This window comes from Capra hircus, chromosome 29 (assembly GCF_001704415.2).
Source record: "Capra hircus breed San Clemente chromosome 29, ASM170441v1, whole genome shotgun sequence".
Classification (NCBI taxonomy): Eukaryota; Metazoa; Chordata; class Mammalia; order Artiodactyla; family Bovidae; genus Capra; species Capra hircus.
In genome coordinates, this window is record NC_030836.1 from 17,044,798 (window position 1) to 17,067,364 (window position 22,567).

Consider the following 22,567-nt stretch of genomic DNA (forward strand, 5'->3'; position numbering starts at 1 on the left):
AAGCTTCATGAAGTTAGGGGTTTTGTTTTTCTTACCACTGTTTTCAGTACCTAGGTGGTACTTGGGGTTTAATAGGCACATTAGTGTTTGCTGAATAAATAGATGAACAGTGTTATTAAATATTCATCAAAGAGCACCTGATATATTAGTTGACTCTTAAAAAAAAGAATTCACTGGGAGAAGCCAGCTAGCCAAAGATAGACTCAGTATTAGGAACATTATCTCTCATCATTTAATTTCCTGAAACTTAGGAACAGTAACTGTAGAAGAACCTCTGGCCAATATTAATAAAAATTATGAATCTGAATCAGCTTTTATGCACTGTGGAAAGCATACTGTGTCTTCCTATTTGTCTGCTAAATGCTGCTCCCTCAGATGGGGCACAGAAAGCACAGTGTTTATCTACTAGTTCCAGCTTTCATCTTTCCAGGCTTTTGAATCTGTTCACACATCTCTCTCTGGTTTCTCTATCTGTGTAACCTCAGCAGACGGTTCCACACATCCCTGATCCTCAGGGAAGAGAAGCCCTTGACACTGATACAGGTTATTTTTAGGTCCTGCATTGTATATTTCAGCTCTGTCTTCTCCTTTGGTAATTTCTTTTTTCTCGTTACAGTGGGGTGCTGATCTACACACTGAACATGAAAAATACCTGGTGAAGCACTGTGGCGACATACCAGTCTTTGTCATTAATTATCCATTAGCACTCAAGCCGTTCTACATGAGGGATAATGAAGATGGCCCTCAGCACACAGTAAGTAAACACACAAAATAAATTGGGGTTAGTCATCTCAGAGTCTGAGGTTTTCCCCTTGATTTAATTTAATTTATCCTTTGGCATATTTTCTTAAATTATATCATTCACTCTTTATCTCTCTTAAAATGATAACGTTTCTCACAGGCTCCTCTAAAAATGTGTTTCCAAAGAAGATCCCAGTGTTCTGTAAGCACACTCCCTCATTTCTGTCGTAGGGTGTCCTTCTCAGTTAAGCAGATGCAAATGAAGGTGCGTTTTGTTTTGTATTTTTAAATTACTGAGAGCCCTGGAGCAGTGTATAGCAATATGCCCAGTCTCCTATCAAGTTAAATACTGATTAGGAGACCACATGCGGTAGGGGGAGATGATGGTATGGCATTACCAGACAAAGGAAGAGCTGGCTTGGCGTAGCAGGCAGCTTAGAGCACTTTGACTGTCAAATAGAAGCAGTGAGGGGAGGGCTGTGGAGGGGTCGAAGAGGTCTGGGCCCATTCTCCTCTTGGTTGGTCCTCTGCTGACCGGCTCTTTTCTCCGCCTATTTGTCTCTGTCTGTCTGTCCTCGTTAGCTCTTCTTGTCCTCTGTTCTTTTCCCTGAACTACAGTTGGCTTTTATATTTCTGGTATTTTCCTTTTTTTCTCTTTTTTTGTCTCCTCTCCTTCACAAAATTGGCAGTAACATAAAATAAGAATATTTTTTACTCTTTAAATATGTATTGAATAGTTTTTAATAGCATTAATTATAAAAATCCATGAGACAAATATGTTTATCTCAGAAAAGGTCCTAAATGTAAACTTTGCTGTCTTGTACTTTTCACTTGTTTTTAGATAAATACCAGTAGGAAAATGTAGATCAGGACCCCCTAATAAATAAAGTTACCTCATCTTAGGTATACAAGGTTATCTGAATGTCTCTCCTGTCTTTGCTCATATTACAGCATTCCTAAAACAGTAGGAGCCACCAATTAGTATGAAGCACATACTATCATGTTATCTCTTAAGTCACAAATCACAAATGAAGATGTGCCAAGAAACTCGATGTTTTTCCAGTTTTACATATAGAAAAGTGAAGTGCAAAAAGACTAATTGCATTTCTCAGCTCCATGGATAGAAAGTGATAGAGTTCTCATTCAAACCTGATTCCCTCTGGCTCTGAAGTCTGTATTCTTCTCCACTTTATCACACTACCTCAGAAGTCACAAATATAAAATTACACGTTAGCCACTGATTTTACACATCCCTACCTTTCACCAGCATTATCCAAGTGCAGTAAGCAACACAGTTGATTTATGACACTTATTTTCCCTTCTCCCTACCAAGTCTCTGGTATAATCAGTTATGAGAAATGAATAGGCCCACAGGTTGGCAGCAAAGAAAGGGAGCGTAACTGGGGAGTGGATTATCCAGTTGCAGGTTGTCTGTTCGGTGTTGAGCTTACATCACAAAACACAGGAACTTGTCTGTAGCTCTTGCCTTTTTTTAATCACTCCACCCTATCCCACTTCCACCTCTCTCCCCCAGCACACACACACAGTGTATTCCTCTCAATTTCCCTCAGTAGAGCACTTTTCAGTCATTCAGTTTTGCACTTAAAAACACTCTGCTTAAGGTTTTCCTGCTCTGTGATGACTTCCCTAGCTTACCCAGTCACCCTGAGCCTGCCTTTTCTGGATTTCTATGGCATTTAAAGGATCAGTAAAACTAATTAGTGGCATTGTGTCTTTTTTTTGTAGTCTCTATATAAATTTTCCTTTCTCAAATTAAAGTCTTCTTAAGGATGGTGAATATTTCATAACCACCACAGTATATACCACTCATTCCTCCGCCTTCTAATGTGATTTATATTCAGACCACTATCATTCCCTCTAATTGTACCACTGAAGCTCTGGGAGCCGTAATAATTGTCATGTTATTAAGCCCAACAGACTTGTAAAGTCTTTTACTTCACCTCTCAGCATTATTCAGCACTATTTAGGACTTTCTTCTTAAAACTTCTTCCCCCTTTGACTTCTGTGACAGCGTTCTCCTAGTTTTCTCCCTTTCTTAGTGGAGTATTCTTTCTCAGGCTCCTTTTCAGGTTCATCCTCTTTCACTAGATGCTGGAATTCCTCATGCCTCCATCCTTTTCTCCCCGGGTCTTTTCTTTCCCCAGATGACTTCATCTTTACCCACAACTCACTGTGTATTTTCATACGACTCAGAAATTCATGGCTTGAATCCAGACTTCTCCTGTGAGCTCTGGACTTGTCTTACCACCATTTATACATCATAAAACCACCTCAAGCTTAACATACCCCAGACTGAACCTATGATTTCACTCCTTCTCCCTTTCTCCCACAAAATTTGATTTTCTTTGAAAATTCAGTGTTCATCTAATTGTGTAAGCCAGAGTCCTGAGTCATCTTTTAAATGTTCTCCTCTCTGACTTCACATATTGAAACTGTCATTTCTATACTCCTAAATAAATCTCTAATCCGTCTACTTCTCTTTATTTCCACTTTCATGTTTCTGGATTAACATACCGTCACATCTTGCCAGGACTACTTCAGTAGCCTCCTAACCAGTCTTCTGCCTGCATCCATTCTGTCCTCCTCTGAGTTCATTCTCCCCATTTCAGCTTGAACTTTTAGAAAATGAAAATCTGGTCACACTCTCTCTCTTCTCAAAGCCGTCCATTGGCCTCCCACTGCTCTTAGGCCAAATGTCAGGATTCTTTGTTTGGCCTACAAGCCTCAGTGTAGCCTGGCTGCTGCTTTCTCATGTCTTCCGATAGATAGGCAGGGTTTTCCCTCATCACAGGACCTTTTTACATAGCCTTCCCTAGATTAAGAACAGCCTTCTTCACCTGAGTAATTTTGCTTACTCTTAGATCTCTTCTCAGTAATCATTTCCTCAGAGAAACCTTCCTTGACCCTCTCTTCTGAGTCAGAGATGCACTAAACCACAGTGTGCTACTTTAAATTGCAGACCTGGAGTTACTAACTTAATCCATCTTATTTCTTAACACGGTTGTGTTGTTACATTTATTTGTATACCTGTTTATTTAGTGACACTTTTCTCTCTACCAAAGGACTTGAGGACCTTTTTTTTTCACTTAGGAGTGTGTCCTGTTGCCTAGCATAATGCCTGGGACATAGCAGGCACCTGATATCTATTTGGTGATGGACTTCCCAGGTGGTTCAGTGGTAAAGAATCTGCCTGCCAATGCAGGACACACAAGAGACACTGGTTTGATCCCCAGGAGTAGGAGATGGCAACCTGCTCCAGTATTCTTGCCTGGAAAATCCCATGGACAGGGGAGCCTGATGGGCTACAGTCCATGGGGTCGCAAGGAGTCAGACAGGACGCAGCACACGTGTGCACACGCACGCGCACACGCACGCACACACGCACACACACACAGACAAATAGTGAGTGAGTTGATTTACTAAGGAAGTTCCTGGGAAGCTAAAGAGCAGCTTTTACTCTAAATTTTTTTTGAATGTTGGCTCCTTGGAATAAGAATGTCCCCAGGCTTTAGAATCAGGCACCCTTGGGTTCAGGTCCCAGGTCTTTGTGTTATAATCTATGTGATCTTAGGCAAGCCATTTAATTTCTTTGAGTTTTATTTTTCCATTTGTAAAAATTAGATGATAATATTTTCCAGAATTATGAGGATTGAATTAATTCATAATTAATAATATGAAAAATGCATAGCGCAGTGTTTGGGATGGTAGGTAGTCAATAAGTGTGAAGTCCTCTTTCTTTCTAAATTTTGATTGTCTTTATTGTGTTAAAGCACAGTATTGCTAAAATGTGTGTATGTCGGAGGGTGGGGAGGGTGTGGCTATTAAATGCAGTTACATAAGATTCCTTGAAAGGCAATTCTCTCATAGACTGCAGTCACGGTTACCTTTAGAAGTACCAGGAAGCCTTCATTATGACAGTCTCTCTAATGTGATCTCACAGCCTGAAACCTGAAAGTATTATAATAAACTTTCATGTACTTTTGTAATTTATGCAGTGCTATAGCTTCTCAGAGCTAATTATTAAAATATAACTTACTCAGTCTCCTGATATATACAACATTGATTTATTAGCAACCTAGATTTCTTTTCAGCTCACTTAAACAAAGTGTCTGCTTCCATCCCTACTTTATTTTTTTCAGTGGTGAGTGAACAGGCTTTAGGTCAGCTAACTGACTTCTGTGTTTCTTTCAGTAGGGATGTAGTAACAGATTATGAGCAGGGTTGCAAGAGCTTGTGCAAAGGGTGCAGTGCAATCTAAAAATACTGAAACAGGTGTGTCTCACAGTTGCCTTCTCTGGGAAGTCAAGAGAGGGGTGTAGGAGAATGCTTAACCTATGCTTATAACATTTGGCCAGAGGTAATGCATAGTAATATGGTATATTTTTACAGTTATAGTTTCTTTTTCTTTCTTTCTTCCCCTCACCCTCTCCAAAAAAATAATAATTTTAATAGTGGTATGAACAAATGTTATAATGAAAAGTACACTGGACTAAGAAGTTACTAGTGCTTAGTTTGAAAGCCAGCTCTCTTACTAGTTATTTGTATGGACTAGTTATTTGTATCGCCTTAGGCATGTCTTTCCATTCTCTGAGCCTGAGCTTCTCCTGCCATAAAAATTAGAGAATTGTACTGGATGACCTACAGTGTACTAACCAGCTCTAAAATTTTCTGACTTCAGATAGCCTAAGTTTTTGCTCATTTGAACATATAAGAATAACTTATAAATGACCAAACGTATTTCATCATTTGAAAGGGACAGATCGTGGGTCTAAATGAAGTGAATCTAAGCAAACATGCAAAATGTCACATGCCATGAATTTGAGTCCTAAGCAATTCCTCCAAAGGCTGGTGGCAAATATTCAGCTAGGGTATTGGTTTCACAGAAAATAATGTCCATTCATTCCATTCAGCCATGTGTGATTAGGACAAATGACTGCCCAGCAGTCCCTGAAAAGATGCCAGGATCACCTAGTAGTATTCTAATTTTAAAAATTGTATCAGTGTTACTTAGTAAATCATAAAATTTTAAACATTCGATATGTACACTCAATAGACTACATATTGTGAAGTCAACTTGGAAGGAAGAATACTCAACCAAGGGATGGTGGTGGTTATTCAGTTGCTAAGTGGTTTGTGACTCTTTGCAACTCCATGGACTGCCTGACACCAGGCTTCCCTGTCCTTCTCTATCTCCTTGAGTTTGCTCAAACTCATGTCCATTGAGTCAATGATGCCATCCAGCCATCTCATCCTCTGTCACCCCCTTCTCCTCCTGCCCACAATCTTTCCCAGCATCAGGGTCTTTTCCAGTGAGTCAGCTCTTCACATCAGGTGGCCAAAGTATTGGAGCTTCATCATCAGTCCTTCTAGTGAATATCCAGGATTGATTTTCTTTAGGATTGATTGGTTGGATCTCCTTGCTGTACAAGGGACTCTCAAGAGTCTTCTCCAGTACCACAATTCGAAAGCATCAATTCTTTGGCACTTAGCCTTCTTTATCATCGAGCTCTCACATTTGACATGACTACTAAAACTATCATAACTTTGACTATACGGACCTTTGTCAGCAAAGTGATGTCTCTGTGTCTAGATTTGTCGTAGCTTTCCTTCCAAGGAGGGCTTCCCTGATAGCTCAGCTGATAAAGAATCCTCCTGCAGTGCAGGAGACCCTGGTTGATTCCTGGGTCAGGAAAGTCCCCTGGAGAAGGGAATGGCTACCCACTCCAGTATTCTGGCCTGGAGAACTCCATGGACTGTATAGTCAGTGGGGTCTCAAGGATCAAGCATCTTTTAATTGCATGGCTGTGATCGCCATATGCAGTGATTTTGGAGTACAAGAAAATAAAGTTTGTCACTGTTTCCATTGTTTCCCCATCTGTTTGCCATGAAGTGATGGGACTGGATGTCATGATATTAGTTTTTTTCAATGTTGAGTTTTAAGCCAGGTTTTTCACTGTCCTCTTTTGCCTTCATCAAGAGGCGCTTTAGTTCCTCTTCACTTTCTGCCATTAGAATGGTATCATCTGCATATCTGAGTTTGTTGATATTTCTCCCAGCAATCTTCATCCAGCCTGGCATTGTGCATGATGTACTCGGCTTAAAACTTAAATATGCATGGTGACAGTATATAGCCTTGACATATTCCTTTCTCAATTTGAAACCAGTCCATTGTTCCATGTCTGGTTCTAACTGCTGCTTCTTGACCTGCATATAGGTTTCTCAGGAGGCAGGTAAGGTGGTCTAGTGTTCACATCTCTAAGAATTTTCCACAGTTTTTTGTCATCCACACAGTCAAAGGCTTTAGCATAGTCAATGAAGCAGAAGTAGATGTTTTTCTGAAATTCTCTTGCCTTTTCTAAATCCAGCTTTTACATCTGGAAGTTCTCAGTTCGTGTACAATTGAAGCCTAGCTTGAAGGATTTTGAGCATGTGAATGAGCGCAATTGTTTGAACATTTTTTGCGATTGGAATGAAAACTGGCCTTTTCCAGTCCTGTGGCCATTGATAAATTTTCCAAATTGGCTGGCATATTGAGTGTAGCACTTTAAGAGTATTATCTTTTAGGACTTAAATACCAAGGAGTATCTAATGAATTTCCCTTGCTGGGGCTTGTGAATCAAACTGCATCAAAATAACCTGAACCTCAAATCCAGCAGTAGTGATGAAGGGAATTTCGAGTTTTGCCCATACCTGGGGAATTTCAGTTCAGTTCAGTTCAGTCGCTCAGTCGTGTCCAACTCTTTGCAACCCCATGAATTGCAGCACGCCAGGCCTCCGTGTCCATCACCATCTCCCGGAGTTCACTCAGACTCACGTCCATCGAGTCAGTGACGCCATGCAGCCATCTCATCCTCTGTCGTCCCCTTCTCCTCCTGCCCCCAATCCCTCCCAGCATCAGAGTCTTTTCCAGTGAGTCAACTCTTCCCATGAGGTGGCCAAAGTACTGGAGTTTCAGCTTTAGCATCATCGCTTCCAAAGAAATCCCAGGGCTGATCTCCTTCAGAATGGACTGGTTGGATCTCCTTACAGTCCAAGGGACTCTCAAGAGTCTTCTCCAACACCACAGTTCAAAAGCATCAATTCTTCGGCGCTCAGCCTTCTTCACAGTCCAACTCTCACATCCATACATGACTACTGGAAAAACCATAGCCTTGACTAGACGGACCTTAGTCAGCAAAGTAATGTCTCTGCTTTTGAATATGCTATCTAGGTTGGTCATAACTTTTCTTCCAAGGAGTAAGCGTCTTTTAATTTCATGGCTGCAGTCACCATCTGCAGTGATTTTGGAGCCAAGAAAAATAAAGTCTGACACTGTCTCCACTGTTTCCCCATCTCTTTCCCATGAAGTGATGGGACCGGATGCCATGATCTTCGTTTTCTGCATGTTGAGCCTTAAGCCAACTTTTTCACTCTCCACTTTCACTTTCATCAAGAAGCTTTTTAGCTCCTCTTCACTTTCTGCCATAAGGGTGGTGTCATCTGCATCTCTGAGGTTATTGATATTTCTCTCGGCAATCTTGATTCAAGCTTGTGTTTCTTCCAGTCCAGCATTTCTCATGATGCACTCTGCATAGAAGTTAAATAAGCAGGGTGAAAATATACAGCCTTGACACACTCCTTTTCCTATTTGGAACCAGTTTGTTGTTCCATGTCCAGTTCTAACTGTTGCTTCCTGACCTGCATACAGATTTCTCAAGAGGCAGGTCAAGTGGTCTGGTATTCCCATCTCTTTCAGAATCTTCCACAGTTTATTGTGATCCACACAGTCAAAGACTTTGGCATAGTCAATAAGGCAGAAGTAGATGTTTTTTTGGAACTCTCTTGCTTTTTCCATGATCCAGCAGATGTTGGCAATTTGATCTTTGGTTCCTCTGCCTTTTCTAAAACCAGCTTGAACATCAGGAAGTTCACGGTTCACATATTGCTGAAGCCTGGCTTGGAGAATTTTGAGCATTACTTTACTAGCCTGTGAGATGAGTGCAATTGTGTGGTAGTTTGAGCATTCTTTGTCATTGCCTTTCTTTGGGATTGGGATGAAAACTGACCTTTTCCAGTCCTGTGGCCACTGCTGAGTTTTCCAAATTTGCTGGCATATTGAGGGCAGCACTTTCACAGCATCATCTTTCAGGATTTGAAATAGCTCAACTGGAATTCCATCACCTCCACTAGCTTTGTTCGTAGTGATGCTATCCAAGGCCCACTTGACTTCACATTCCAGGTTGTCTGGCTCTAGATGAGTGATCACGCCATCGTGATTATCTAGATCATGAAGATCTTTTTTGTACAGTTCTTCTGTGTATTCTTGCCACCTCTTCTTAATATCTTCTGCTTCTGTTAGGTCCCTACCATTTATATCCTTTATCGAGCCCATCTTTGCATGAAATGGTCCCTTGGTATCTCTAATTTTCTTGAAGAGATCTCTAGTCTTTCCCATTCTGTTCTTTTCCTCTATTTCTTTGCATTGATCGCTGAAGAAGGCTTTCTTATCTCTTCTTGCTATTCTTTGGAACTCTGCATTCAGATGCTTATATCTTTCCTTTTCTCCTTTGCTTTTCGCTTCTTTTCTTTTCACAGCTATTTGTAAGGCCTCCCCAGACAGCCATTTTGTTTTTTTGCATTTCTTTTCCATGGGGATGGTCTTGATCCCTGTCTCCTGTACAGTGTCACGAACCTCATTCCAAAGTTCATGGATTCCTAATTTTTATTTGTAAATTAAATCTTTCTGAGTTTTGTGCCTTCTTATTACTGGCCTTATAAATGTCTACCTGACACCTCTTTGTCCTCCCCCCCCACTTGCAAAAAAGAATTGCCAAGTCACAAAATAATATAGATAGCAAATAAACATTCTCAAAAATGTAAATATTACTAGTAAGTGAAGAAATACAAGTTAAAACATCAAGCCACCATTTTACCCTATTACAATTTTTTGTTGTTCTATTACAACAGTATAGCACCTTTCTTGTAGAAAATAAGAAAATATGAATAAAAGAAAAGAAATCATAGCAACACAGTTTACACCTCATTATGTATTAGAGATGTCAGTCTTTTTTCTTCCGTGTCTAAAATTTATCTGATGGTCTCCTCTTGATGTACACTTCAATTTTTTGTTATTATAAGCAATACTGTAGTAAATATTCTGCGTGTTGAATTTTTTTCTTTCTTTTTTTTGCATCTCTGATTATTTTGTTAGAACTAATTCCTAGAACTCCTATTGCTGAGTCAAAGCAAATTGCACTTTTAAAGCTTTTGATTATCTTTTGCCCAGTTGCTGACCAGAAAGTTTGTATCAGAGGTATGAGAGTGTTAGTTTATGCATTCTCTAATCCATATTTGTTTATATTGTTTATCTTCACCATTTTGATAACACCAGAGTGGTGTCTCTTTGTTTTAATTTGATTAACAATCAGAGCATATTTTACAGGTGCTAGCATACTTCAAATTAAAGAAAAACATCATTGCCACATTATTTATGAAAGGCACACACACACACACTCTGAATATTCAACAGAAAGCTGTTAAATAAACTATGATACTTCTAAACATTAAACTGTGCAGCTATTAAAACATTAAGTATGTGAAGTATTTTTACTAACATAGGAAAAATATTTATTGTATTTTGTTGGCTAAGATAATGAGAATGGTGAGTTTTATATGTAATTAGATCTCTGTTATACTCTTTAAGCATACAAGGAAAAAACCTAAGAAAATACGCTAGCGTATAATGGCCTCTGCATGATGATAGATGTTTTAAAATATTTTTATAATTATTAATACTTTCCACATTTTTTTATGACTAACATTTTTACCACATTTGTACAGAAAACATATTTTTGTTAAGTATACCACATAAATGGTGCCAGAGGGGGAACTGTTCACCTGCATTTTATATTCTAAACATAATAATTAAACATTTAGTATTAAAACAGGGGACATGAACAGCTACCATAAATAAGATTCTGTTTAACTGTAAGCAGTTAAACAGCCAGTCATCAAAATGTTGTAAGTTCCACTTGCTTCAGAAGCTGACATTGTTGGGATGGTCTGAAAACAGAATGGTGTTCGTGAGTTTTTTCCTTTTCAGGTTGCTGCTGTTGATCTTCTGGTTCCTGGAGTTGGAGAACTCTTTGGAGGAAGCCTCAGAGAGGAACGATACCATTTCTTAGAACAGCGATTGGCCAGGTACTGATCAGAACTAGAAAAAGGGAAATTTAAAAAATGGAAATGGGGCACTCAAAGGCAGTAATGGCAGACTAACAGAATAGTAGGTGGGTCTTAGTACCTGACAGACCTGAATTTCAGATTCTGTGTGGACTTAAGCAAGTTATTACTTAACCTCTCTAAGCTTCTTTTTCTGAAAACTTAGAGCTGTTATATGAAACACAATGATTTTTGGGTTTTTTTGCCCACTATTTATATATGTCTCTCCCTATAGAAATAGCTTTTTTAAAAGTTAGTGATAGAAAAAGGAAAGGTGACTAAAGCCCCTTAAAGTTTGTTCTTCCTTTTTCTCTGTGTTTTTGGGGAAAAGGAGTTGTTGGGATTTTCTGTGTTTGTGATTTTAAACTAAATCGTGAAGACAGGCTCTAAACCAGGGAAAGGATAAAGATGGAAGAAGAAAGAAACTAAAATTATCTGCTAAGCTAGCATTTAGAATAAGCAGTTTTTCCTTCCTCAGGTTTTCTACTATGTAAGTATCTTGATTTAAGTATTTGAATAATTTTACCTACTGTTTGAGACCTGGGAAATGTATCCATAAACACACAGAAAATGTTTTGGAGATGAGAAGTAGGGGAATCATGTTTCTAATTGAACTACCACTCCTGTATATGCATGGTCTGCCAAAAAACCACAATGACTTCCTAAACTAACCAAGGTTATAAACCTCTGTTTTCCATGGTTTCCACTTTTACTGTGCCAGACTTTTTTTTAAAAAAAGACTTTCCCATGTTGAAGGCATAATCTTTCTCTCCAGATAATACTAGGTTTCATAGTAATCTGGAAAAGTCTTGATTGTTTGACATGTTTGTTAAATTAGCCATTTGTAAGGCCTTCTCTTCCTAATGGAGAAGTGCTTAAAAAGTTGTTGCTTTTCCAAGATCCCAACTTATAAATCTGTGGAGTAATTTGGTTTTGTAATTCCAGTCATCCGAACTGCTCTGTTTGGGTTAGCATCCAGAAGAAAGGGGGTAAATATGTTCTGGGAGGACTCTTTTTATCAGCTAGGCTACTAACTCCTTAGTATTTTTTATAGTGTTAGGAAGTTCTGGGGAAATTGTGGAATTGAAGTGACAGTAAAACTCCTTAGATGGAAAGAATTTGAAGATTCTCTGGGTTTTTTTTTTAAAGCACAATAAAAATCACACATGGCAAGAAATCTCATCTGTTGAAAGATTAATTGGTCTGTTTTCTGTACTTGCTTCCTTCCTTCAGGAAACCTTTCCTCATAACATTACATGTTTACCTAATATCTGATAATGTCCAAATTTAGCTTTCCTAATTAAGTGGATATATGTGTTTCCCTATCTCCGGGATCTGCCTTTGACTTCTATTCATGTTTTTCATATTTTTGCATGTTTGAATTATTCATAATCCTGATCACTTTGAGATACGCCATGGTCCCAAATACTTTTAAGGACTGAAGTTAATTTTAATGAGTACTACGAACTTTAAATTTTATTAACATTTCTCAAATTGGCAAAACAACAACTTGCAACCATATTATGAAGTAGCCTCAGAATCTATATTATTATTTTACTATTATGGAAAGAAAATTGTGTCTGTACATCCCTTGTCTGGGTGTGCCTTTAGACATCCTTACGAAGTAGTAATAGTGGTTTTCTTATGTCACAGGACAGTAAGTTAATCTCAGATGAACCCCCTCTCTTGGGCTCTGGACCTTGCTTTCTTTCCATAGCATTTGTTATTTGATTATATTGGACTGTTGGTTTTCTTAATATTGGTTTTCTTACCTTTGTTACCACCTAATAAAGGTGCAGCTCCTCAACTGTATTATATATTATTATTTAAGAGCACAAGTTTTGGTATTTACTTCTTTATAAAGAGCACTTTGCACATAACCCAAAATAAATGTCTGGTGGTTAGTATATTGATCTTATTATCATTCTCTGAAAGAATTTTACTTTCCTTTTACAGATTAGGACTGACAGAAGCCTACCAATGGTAAGAATATGACCCCTGATGACTCTTGTTCTGGCTCTGGGTCTGAATGTTACATAGTTTTCACGTATATTTCCAGGGTGCTATAGAAGAGGGTTAAAACAATGAACAGGTCCTGAGATTAGTTATTCCCTTTGAATCTTTGAAAAGTGGTAATAATAATGTCTGCCATTTGTTTATTGCCAATTGTGTGCCAGATAACAATGTTAAAATTTTGATGGATATTGTTTTGTGTAATCATCACAATACCCCCTGAGTTAGTTGCCATTCTTACTCCCTTTTTATTATCCATCCAGGCCTAGGACCTGGAGATGTTAACTATCTTAACCAAGAGCACACAGAAGCATAGAACTGGGACTTTGTTCTTAACCATTATGCCTCATTTTCTGTATGTGTGAAGTTAGGGGCTTGAGCTAAGTGATCCCTGGGGTCTCCACCAACTATAGAAATCTAAGCTGCTTAGGGAAGATCATCTTTCTGCAGACCTAAGCTGTTCTGCTGTTCCTTCTGCAGATCCCTTCTTCAAGTACTTTTCAGTATATACAACTTATTTATTTATTTATTCATATTTCTGTAATAAGGTTCTTTCAGGATCTTGTATAATAGTATCAACCATATTACTAACTCTTTTGCTGTCCTCAGCAGAGGGAAAGATCAAATTACACACTTGCCTTTTGGTAATGGAACTAGATTTCAGAGATGCAAAAAGCCTGAAATTGGGTTCAAGTAATGGCCCTCGGTTGCCTTATTTATCAGTAATGAACTTCAGCATATTTAATCTCTCTGAGCCTTGGTTTTCTTGGTTATAAAATGGAATGATAATATCTAATTCATAGGATTTTTGTAAGGATGAAATGAAGCAATATGTTAAGTATCTACACAGAGTAGAAGTTTAATTTCTTTCCACCTTTCCTCCTTTAGTGCTGAGTTTTGCTGTTAGGTTGATGAAACTGATTGTCACACTTATGCATTTTACCTCAATTTATTTTCTGTCTACAAGATGTTATTCATAGTATATAAAAACTAGCTCTATCTCTATATATAACTAGATATATCTTAATGATTGGTTTAGACTTTTTCTGGTCTTTATTAATCATTTCAATACTACTTTTTTCTCAACTCAAGTTTTCAAATTCTTAACATCTCCAAATGTAAGTATTGATTATTTTAACAGACAACAGGCCCAAAATGAAGTCACTTGTGCTAAGCTCACATCCCCAAACTGAGACTTAATACCTGATTTAATTATAATTTCAACATCTCCCAGAAGTGGGATCTTGAACCAGAGAGTCTAGAATTACCTGGTCAACACTAGTGAGGTCGTCTGTCTGATGGACACCTGTCATCTCCTACAGGAAGATGACCTTGCCTAAAACCACTCACTCTTTGCTACTAACTTCCTTGTCCTGCCCCCTTCTGCCTAAAATCATTTTGTAGAGCTCTTCAGAGCTCTTTTCTGTTGCTAGGTGGGATCCTGCCTGATTGATGAATCATAGAATAAAGTTTTTTTTTTTTAATTTACTCATTGAATTTTATTTTTTAACAGTTGGAATCCGCTTCCTGTGGTAATCATGCTATCTTAAAGGTAGAAATGACCTTAAAAATCTTCAAGTCTGTGATCTCTGCTAGTGATCTACCACACTGAGTGTGTAGCTACCCCAGGTGTCTAAGAATTTTTTCACTTCCCGTTTCTACATGCCCCATGCAAATGAAATCTGTAACTAGTTCCACAATTTTTACCATCTCTTCTATAGAACCAATATAGCAACAATCAAACAAATACAGGTTCTTTTGAAAACTTATTTTTAGAAGTAAATCTTTCCATCTATCAAAGCAAAGATAAGAAAAATACTACAGGCAGAATGCTTCTTCTGAATTAAGTTTCCAGGTATTTATGCCAGTGTTCTGAAATCTGTGTATGAGAAATGTAAAGCCAGCCAAAGCTGGATACTGGACTTCTGGCAGCCAGCTCAGATCCTGCAGGTGTTTGTGGCAGGTGGTATGATATGCCTTTCATCTCATTTTCTCACTAAATCAAAGTATGTTCTGCCTCCATGCCTTATAAAGTTAATTCAGCTATCAAACATTTCAGTTACTCAGACCGTGTTCCTTCCATTATTCCTGATCGTGCTTACTAATCTCAGGTTTTATCCTAGATAACTTACTTCTTATTGATGTCTCACTTGGTTGTAACTCAACTAGTTGTAGTTTTATTTTAGAAAGAGAAGTACTTAATTAGCTAAAATACCAATACATGTAGTCATTGTTATTAATAGTGGGAGAATAGGTGCCAAATGACTACCAGCTGTGGTGTTTACGTTTTATGCTGTATGTTTGTATATTTTAAAAATCATTCAAGAAACTATAAATTTATTTTAATCTGTATTATATGATTCAGGAATTCCCACCATCAAATGACATAATAAAAAGAGTTATAGAGTCTTCTTTCTCTTCTTTTCATAAAATAACTGTATCCTGGGCTGGTATATTGGAATCTGAGTTTGAATCCTGAATGTACCATTTTCTAGCATGTAGTCTTACTGTGGGAGTAGAATGTGCATGGATGACCTTCAGAAAAATGACTCTGGACATCTTCCACCAGGCTTAAAGCAGAGGAGTTGAAGATTTTCCTTACTGCAGTCCTCTGAGTATATTATTATACCTTCAAACAATAACTCTCCACGTAGTAAGCATCTGTTTCTGGGTAGTCACTGGAGATAAAGGTTGAATAAGATGCAGTTCCTGCCCTTGATGTAGCGTACAGACTAGTAGGAAGGGAATATCTTTTTGTAATACATCAGGCAAACTGCTTCACCCTCCTGTATATATTGAACAGTATGATTTTGATATGGAAAAAAAGAATATTATCATTGGTATACTAAGAAGCAGAAGAGGAGTGTATTTAAAGAAAAATAATACAGTTCTTAGGAATTTTTCTGTAGCCTAATGAGACAAGTTTTCTGTATATAAGTATCCAATGAACAAAAACTTAGGATCATATGACCAAAGCCCATGAATGCATGACAGGATTTCCTGCTATTTCGTCTCCATAATCTTGGACAGATCACTCTAACTCCTCTGTGTCCTTCATCTGTCTGTAAGGTGAAAAGACTGGTCTGCCCCAGTGATGTGATGAGCACAAATGACTGCAAGATACTTTTGAAACATAAAATTCTTTCATAACGTCTGATCTTAAATGAAGCATTTATAGGTAATGATACTCTGTTTTTCAAAATCAGGTATCTGGACCTCCGTCGATTTGGATCTGTGCCACATGGAGGTTTTGGGATGGGATTTGAACGCTATCTGCAGTGCATCTTAGGAATTGACAATATCAAGGATGTTATCCCTTTTCCAAGATTTACTCATTCGTGTCTTTTGTAGCTGGAAGACTGACTAAGGAAAACCACCCTGTCCCAGAGGTATTGCACATAAATATGCATATAGGAGAACAAAATTGCAAACGTTTTCGATATATAATTGTCATGCCAGAAGATGCCTGAAAAATACATGTGATCATGATTTTCTTAGAAAGTTGAAGGCATTTCTTGGAAACATGAACTCTCAATAGGTATTTATAGCAAATAAAATCTCAAAGCTGTTATGTCAAATAAGAAAAAAGAGAAGAAATTGAACTAGATGGTCTTAAAGGTCCCTTCAAACTCTAGGGTGGGATGACGTGTATTTTTCTTTGTCTTTAATCGTAGACCACTGCTCTCTATGACCTTTGACAAGAAACTACTGGCTAAAAACAAAATGCTATTGGACCTTTTCTCCCTTGCCATTTAACCTGTGATAAATTCCCATCTTATTCTCAGTGCTTTACTAAAGAAGAAAATATTCCTTTTTTTGAATCTTGAGTTAAGAAAGTTGCTATTGTGAATTGAAATATTTTTCATCAGACTATGTGAAAAAATCACATTTAATAACTGTTGCTATTTAAGTATAAAAGCTAATGAGATGTATTAATTGTTCAAACTAATCACTGTCATGTTACAGTTTGTTCATATTAAATGTTTGTAATGTTTCTGATAATCAATAAAAGAGATTCTTGATACCTATGAAAGAAAAGAAACAGGTTTTTAAATTCCATTTGGCCTTTTCCCATTGAATTTAGAAGAAAGGTATTTTTCATCCACGAAGAGGATATATAGCTAAATCTAAAGGGTGGATAATTTGGAGTCAGAAAGATCAGTGACTTTGGGAGTTTGTGTCCTGATGGTTCTAGCAGGTACATTTATGAGTTTGGATCAGCCATTTACCCTGTATAAGCTCAGGTATAATTTTCCTCACAGACTTGATATGGTAATTACATAAAAGTGTGTGTGTGTTTAAAACCATAAAATGCTACCCAGATTTTTTTAACTCTGTTTTTAGTCTTCATTGACGTACAGGTACATGGACTTATGGCGGATTGTGAACTCAGAATTCATATGCATCAAATAATTGTAAAAACGCATGCATATGTGAATAATCTATTTTCCAAGTCTCATTAGATAACTTCTCTTAGGTTATTTCCTAATGAATTTCTGTATGCACCTAACTCAAAATCAAACATTTGGAAAGAACTGCAGAACCTAGAGTTGGAAGTCATAGGAGACACTAAGATGTTGTCAGGGTCATAACTTCTGCCTAAAGCAGTGGGATCTGTGTACCTTGGCAGCCTCTTGGCAAAGAGCTCAGTACCCACAAAACAGCTCATTCCATTTCTGAATCTAATTGGTTGCTTTTGCTGAGCTAAAATCTGCTTCCCTGGAACTTTAATCCTTGGGTTTAGATATCAAGTTTGGGTTGTTGTTATCAAGTCAATAAGTTGTATCTCTTTTGCAACCCCATGGACCGTAGCCCTCCAGGCTCCTCTGGAGTGGGTTGCAATTTCCTTCTCCAGGGGATCTTCCCAACCCAGGGATTGAACTCACATCTCCTGCATCAGCAGGTGGATTTTTTTTTACCACTGAGCACCTGGGAAGCCTTGGGACAGCATAAAAGGGACAATTATGGCTTCCATATGACTTGTTTTAACCATGGGATAGTGAGATAAATTCATTTGTTTAGTCAGCAAGTATTATCTGAGCTTATTCTACATGCCACAAACTGTGCTAGTTGCTAAATAAATAGTAGTGCCCTGACCCTTGCTTTCATGGAATTTACAGTCTGTTAGAGAAGATATTCCAGTGATAAGTAAACAAATGTATTGTTTCAAAATGTGACCTATGCTCCAGGGTGGCACTGGTGTTCAAGAGCCAACCCTCCAATGCAAGAGACCTAAGAGACATGGATTCAATTCCTAGGTCGGGAAGACCCCCTGAAGGAGGGCACAGCAACCCACTGAAGTATTCTTGCCTGGAGAATCCCCATGGACAGAGGAGCCTGGTGGACTGTGGTCCATAGGGTCACAAAGAGTCAGACATGACTGAACCGACTTAGCACGCACACATGCATAAAAGTTACAAAGAATAGGACAATCGTGGATAAGCTTGCTAGAGGAGGCATTTCTGAAAAGATGATATTTAGCCGTAGACCTGGAAGGTAAAATAGAGAAACTATTTTAAAACATTCATTACGTCAGTTGATTTGATTTGGCATTTTAAGTCTTGATACTATATTTTGTGGTGCAAGAATCACAAATATTCACAGGCCTAACCTGGATGCAGTAATAGTTTCCAAGGCTGTTAGGAATCATACCTGCAGTGATTTTTGAGGAACCAGATAGAATTATGATGGTAATTAACATGAGGGCTGGGCATCAAAAAGAACAGTGATAGAAAGAAAACTGAATAAGAGAAACCCCGGTTTCTGGCCCCAGTGTCACCGTTAGCTTAACTGTGGAGCATTAGGCAAATAAGATCATCCTTGTGGCCTCCAGTTATTTCAGCTGCAGAGCTATCATGTTAAAGGATGTCAATTCTAAGGATCTAGTCACTAACAATAATTGATTTAGAGTCTGACTTAGATTTTTTTTTTTAGTACATACTTGGTCTCTGCAAATGTATAATAAGGTCGTTTAACAGTAGACTTAAGTGTGTTCAGTGTGTGTGTATGTGAGGTAGAAAGGGTTCCTTCTCAAGGCATCAAGCATACGTTCTTCCTTATCTTTTTGAGTCTCCAGGAGTGTATTTCCAAACTCTCATACTCATTCATTCTTTTCTCTCACAGTTGATTACGTAACGAGTATCTGGTTGAAGCCAAACACTTGCCACTTATGTAACAGCCTAGTAATTTCCCATCTTTGACTCAGTACTTATATTTTACCAATAAGTGAACAGACAATAAGTACTGATGTCTGATAAGGATGATGCAAAGCTGAAACTAGGGACTTCCCCAGAGAAGGCAGTGGCACCCCACTCCAGTACTCTTGCCTGGAAAAGACGGAGGAGCCTGGTAGGCTGCAGTCCATGGGGTCGCTAAGAGTCGGACACGGCTGAGCGACTCCACTTTCACTTTTCACTTTCATGCATTGGAGAAGGAAATGGCAACCCACTCCAGTGTTCTTGCCTGGAGAATCCCAGGGACGGGGGAGCCTGGTGGGCTGCCGTCTATGGGGTCGCAGAGTCGGACACGACTTACTTCAGCAGCAGCAGCAGCAGCAGCAGAGACCTCCCCTAGTGGTCCAGTGCTTGAGAAATCGTGCTTCCACTGTCGGGAGCGCAGGTTCCATCTGTAGTCAGGGAACCAAGATCCCACGTGCCTTGCAGCATGTCCAAAAAAGGGGGTGGGGGGAATGCCAAAACTAAACTGTTGCTTGCAGGCAGCATCAACGGAAAAAAACTTAAATGTTAACTTGTCCGCTTATATGTGAATATCCAAATTCTACACAGAAACAGCATTGTATAATTCTGTGTATAATGAATAAAGGTATGGATTTAATACTTAAGGACGGTCTATTCTGTTATAGGACTTAATCTGTGAGTTAAAAGGTGATCTGAGGGTGTTTATTTTCTCTTGAATAACCAGTTTCCAATGAGGAAAAAAATCAGATTCTGCTTTCCCAAGATTTCCAAACATTTCCTCAGAATAGTAACTCAAGTAAGAATGTATTCTAAAACTTAGAAATGTTTTTTCCATCATTAATTCCCTTTCTTGCTTCAAATTTTGAAGTAGGTGGAGAAAAATAGTTACTTTCCATCTGCTTATCCTCCTGCCTGGGGAAGTTTTGCTGTCAATTTTTTTTTTTTTTTGGTGTGGGGTGGCTATGGGTAGGAGGGTCTGACAAGAACTTAATTGTGTAAGTGATCCATTCCAGATCTAGACACAGCTCTCCCAGCCTCTGACCGAGCCCAGAGACTCTGTCACAGAACAGCAAAGGGACTGTTTGACCTTTTGTCCCTCTAAAACGGGATTGGCCAGAAACATCCCTCTACAGTGTTGTACGTTTATATTCTCTGTAAATTGAATGTAGACATTCAAGCATGACTGAACAGGCACTGAAGATGCAATTGGTGAGATGGATTAACTCTACCCTTCTTTAAATCTCTTACTTCAGATAATTATAGATGAAAGATGCTTATTTGAATTGGATTGCTATTTATTCATGTATTTATTTTAGTAAGTGGTGAGGCAAGAACATAAAAATGCAGAGTTGAAAGACAGATTGGCCTGGATTGAATTGATAAGAAATGTCTGGGGTTTTTTGGCTTCTGATCAATATTTGTATTCAGTCTGCAATCTAAAGTATGTATAAAAAAAAAAAGAGGTGGGAGTAATATCTGATTGTAGTTCTTCCCAGTTTATATTCCAATTAAAAAATAGAAAAAGCTGGACTTCCCTGGTGGCCCAGTGGTCAGGAATCCTCCTGCCAATGCAGGGGACCACAGGTTCAATCCCTGGTCCGAGAAGTTGCACATGCCGCAGGGCAGCTAAGCCAGTGCACCACATCTACTGAACCCACTCAACCCAACCACTGGGCCCACATGCTGCAACAGAGGAAGCCCCTGTGCCCTAGAGGGTGCAGAAAGGAAGCCACCACAATGAGAAGCCCCCACACCACAACTAGAGAGTAGTCTATACAGCAACAAAGACCTAGTGCAGCCAAAAATAAATTACCTATTTTTAAAAAATGGAAAAAGCATTAAGGAAAGAGTGGAAAGCATCCTTAATCACCCTGAGTCAAAATGATTCAGTAGGATTTCTGTAAGATGAGTCTTGTTAGATCGTGGTCAGCACCCCTCCAGAAATTGAGACATTCTACCATTGACAGGAGCCCTAGACTGCCCCTTGGATCATCTAAGACTCCAGCTGGCTCCTGTAACGTTTGGTTTGGAATCGGTGGATTTACAGCCATTATTAATACACTGTGTTGTAGTTTCTGGGAGACTTTTATAAGGAAATCTGATATTTCGATGGTTCTTAAACTGCCATTCAGGCAGCTAGTCATTGAATTAACAGTTTATGACTTCAACTACATCTTTCAGTTCAGTTCATTTCAGTCACTCGGTTGTGTCCAACTCTTTGCGACCCCATGAACTGCAGCACGCCAGGCTTCCCTGTCCATCACCAACTCCCGGAACTTGCTCATACTCAAACTCATGTCCATCACGTCGGTGATACCATCCAACCGTCTCATCTTCTGTTGTCCTTTTCTCCTCCTGCCTTCAGTCTTTCCCAGCATCAGGGTCTTTTCCAGTGAGTCAGTTCTTTTCAACAGGTGACCAAGGTACTGGAGTTTCAGTTTCAGCATCAGTCCTTCCAATGAATGTTCAGGACTGATCTCCTTTAGTATGGACTTGTTGGATCTCCTTGCAGTCCAAGGGACTCTCAATAGTCTTCTCCAACACTACAGCTCAAAATCATCAGTTCTTCAGCTTTCTTCATAGTCCAACTCTCACATCCATACGTGACTACTGGAAAAACCATAGCTTTGACTGACAGACCTTTGTTGGTAAAGTAATGTCTCTGCTTTTTAATATGCTGTTGAGGTTGGTCATAACTTTTCTTCCAAGGAGCAAATGTCCTTTAATTTCATGGCTACAGTCACCATCTGCAATGATTTTACTGTTCATAATTGTTATTAGTAATATGGCTATCATGTGGGCATTGTTTTACAGTTTACTATATATATTTTTAACATATCCACAATAGATTATGGACCTCGTTCCTTTGTAGCTTACTGTACCATAAATTTGTTTGGTTAGATTAGCTTGTTTGTTAATGGATATTGGTTATTAGGAATTCCTAATAATGCTGTAGAGTAAGACTACAAAGAAAGCTCACCACTCTCAGCCCCCAGAGAAACTGAAAGCATGATCTTGCATCTTAAGCCCCAGGGCAGAGCACACTGGCCTCTGATTTCCTTGTTCTGTACAGGAAAAAGAAAGTTAAGAATGTGATGGAAAATGATGCTTGAGCCCAAATACATTCTAGTAAAGAGAAACATTGAAAATGGAATATAGAGTCCCAGACCCAGTGGTGTACTTAAGCTCACTATGTGTTTTCCCTGTTTAATGAGGCTGTGTTCATACTTTTCCTACCTTTCTTTTAGGATCATCTTAGAATATACATAGGAAGGTAGATGAAAGAGCTTTGATAGGAATTATTAATATCCTCCCCAGAGTGACCAGCCTTTGATATTTCAAGATGATACTCTGAGAATAGAAACTTGGTGGGCCCTTGTAGCAAAGTTTTGGGGTTT

At 38.7% G+C, this 22,567-nt stretch overlaps 1 protein-coding gene across 1 annotated transcript in view; it reads left to right on the forward strand.

Moving 5' to 3' along the window:
* Positions 1–17,010, forward strand: part of NARS2 (asparaginyl-tRNA synthetase 2, mitochondrial (putative)) — a 132,308-nt gene extending 115,298 nt beyond the window's left edge. The window contains exons 11-14 of the mRNA XM_013975783.2: positions 617–754; positions 10,844–10,941; positions 12,916–12,942; positions 16,179–17,010. Coding sequence (XP_013831237.2) covers positions 617–754; positions 10,844–10,941; positions 12,916–12,942; positions 16,179–16,323 — 408 coding nt within the window. The 3' untranslated portion in view covers positions 16,324–17,010. The remainder of the gene's footprint in view (positions 1–616; positions 755–10,843; positions 10,942–12,915; positions 12,943–16,178) is intronic.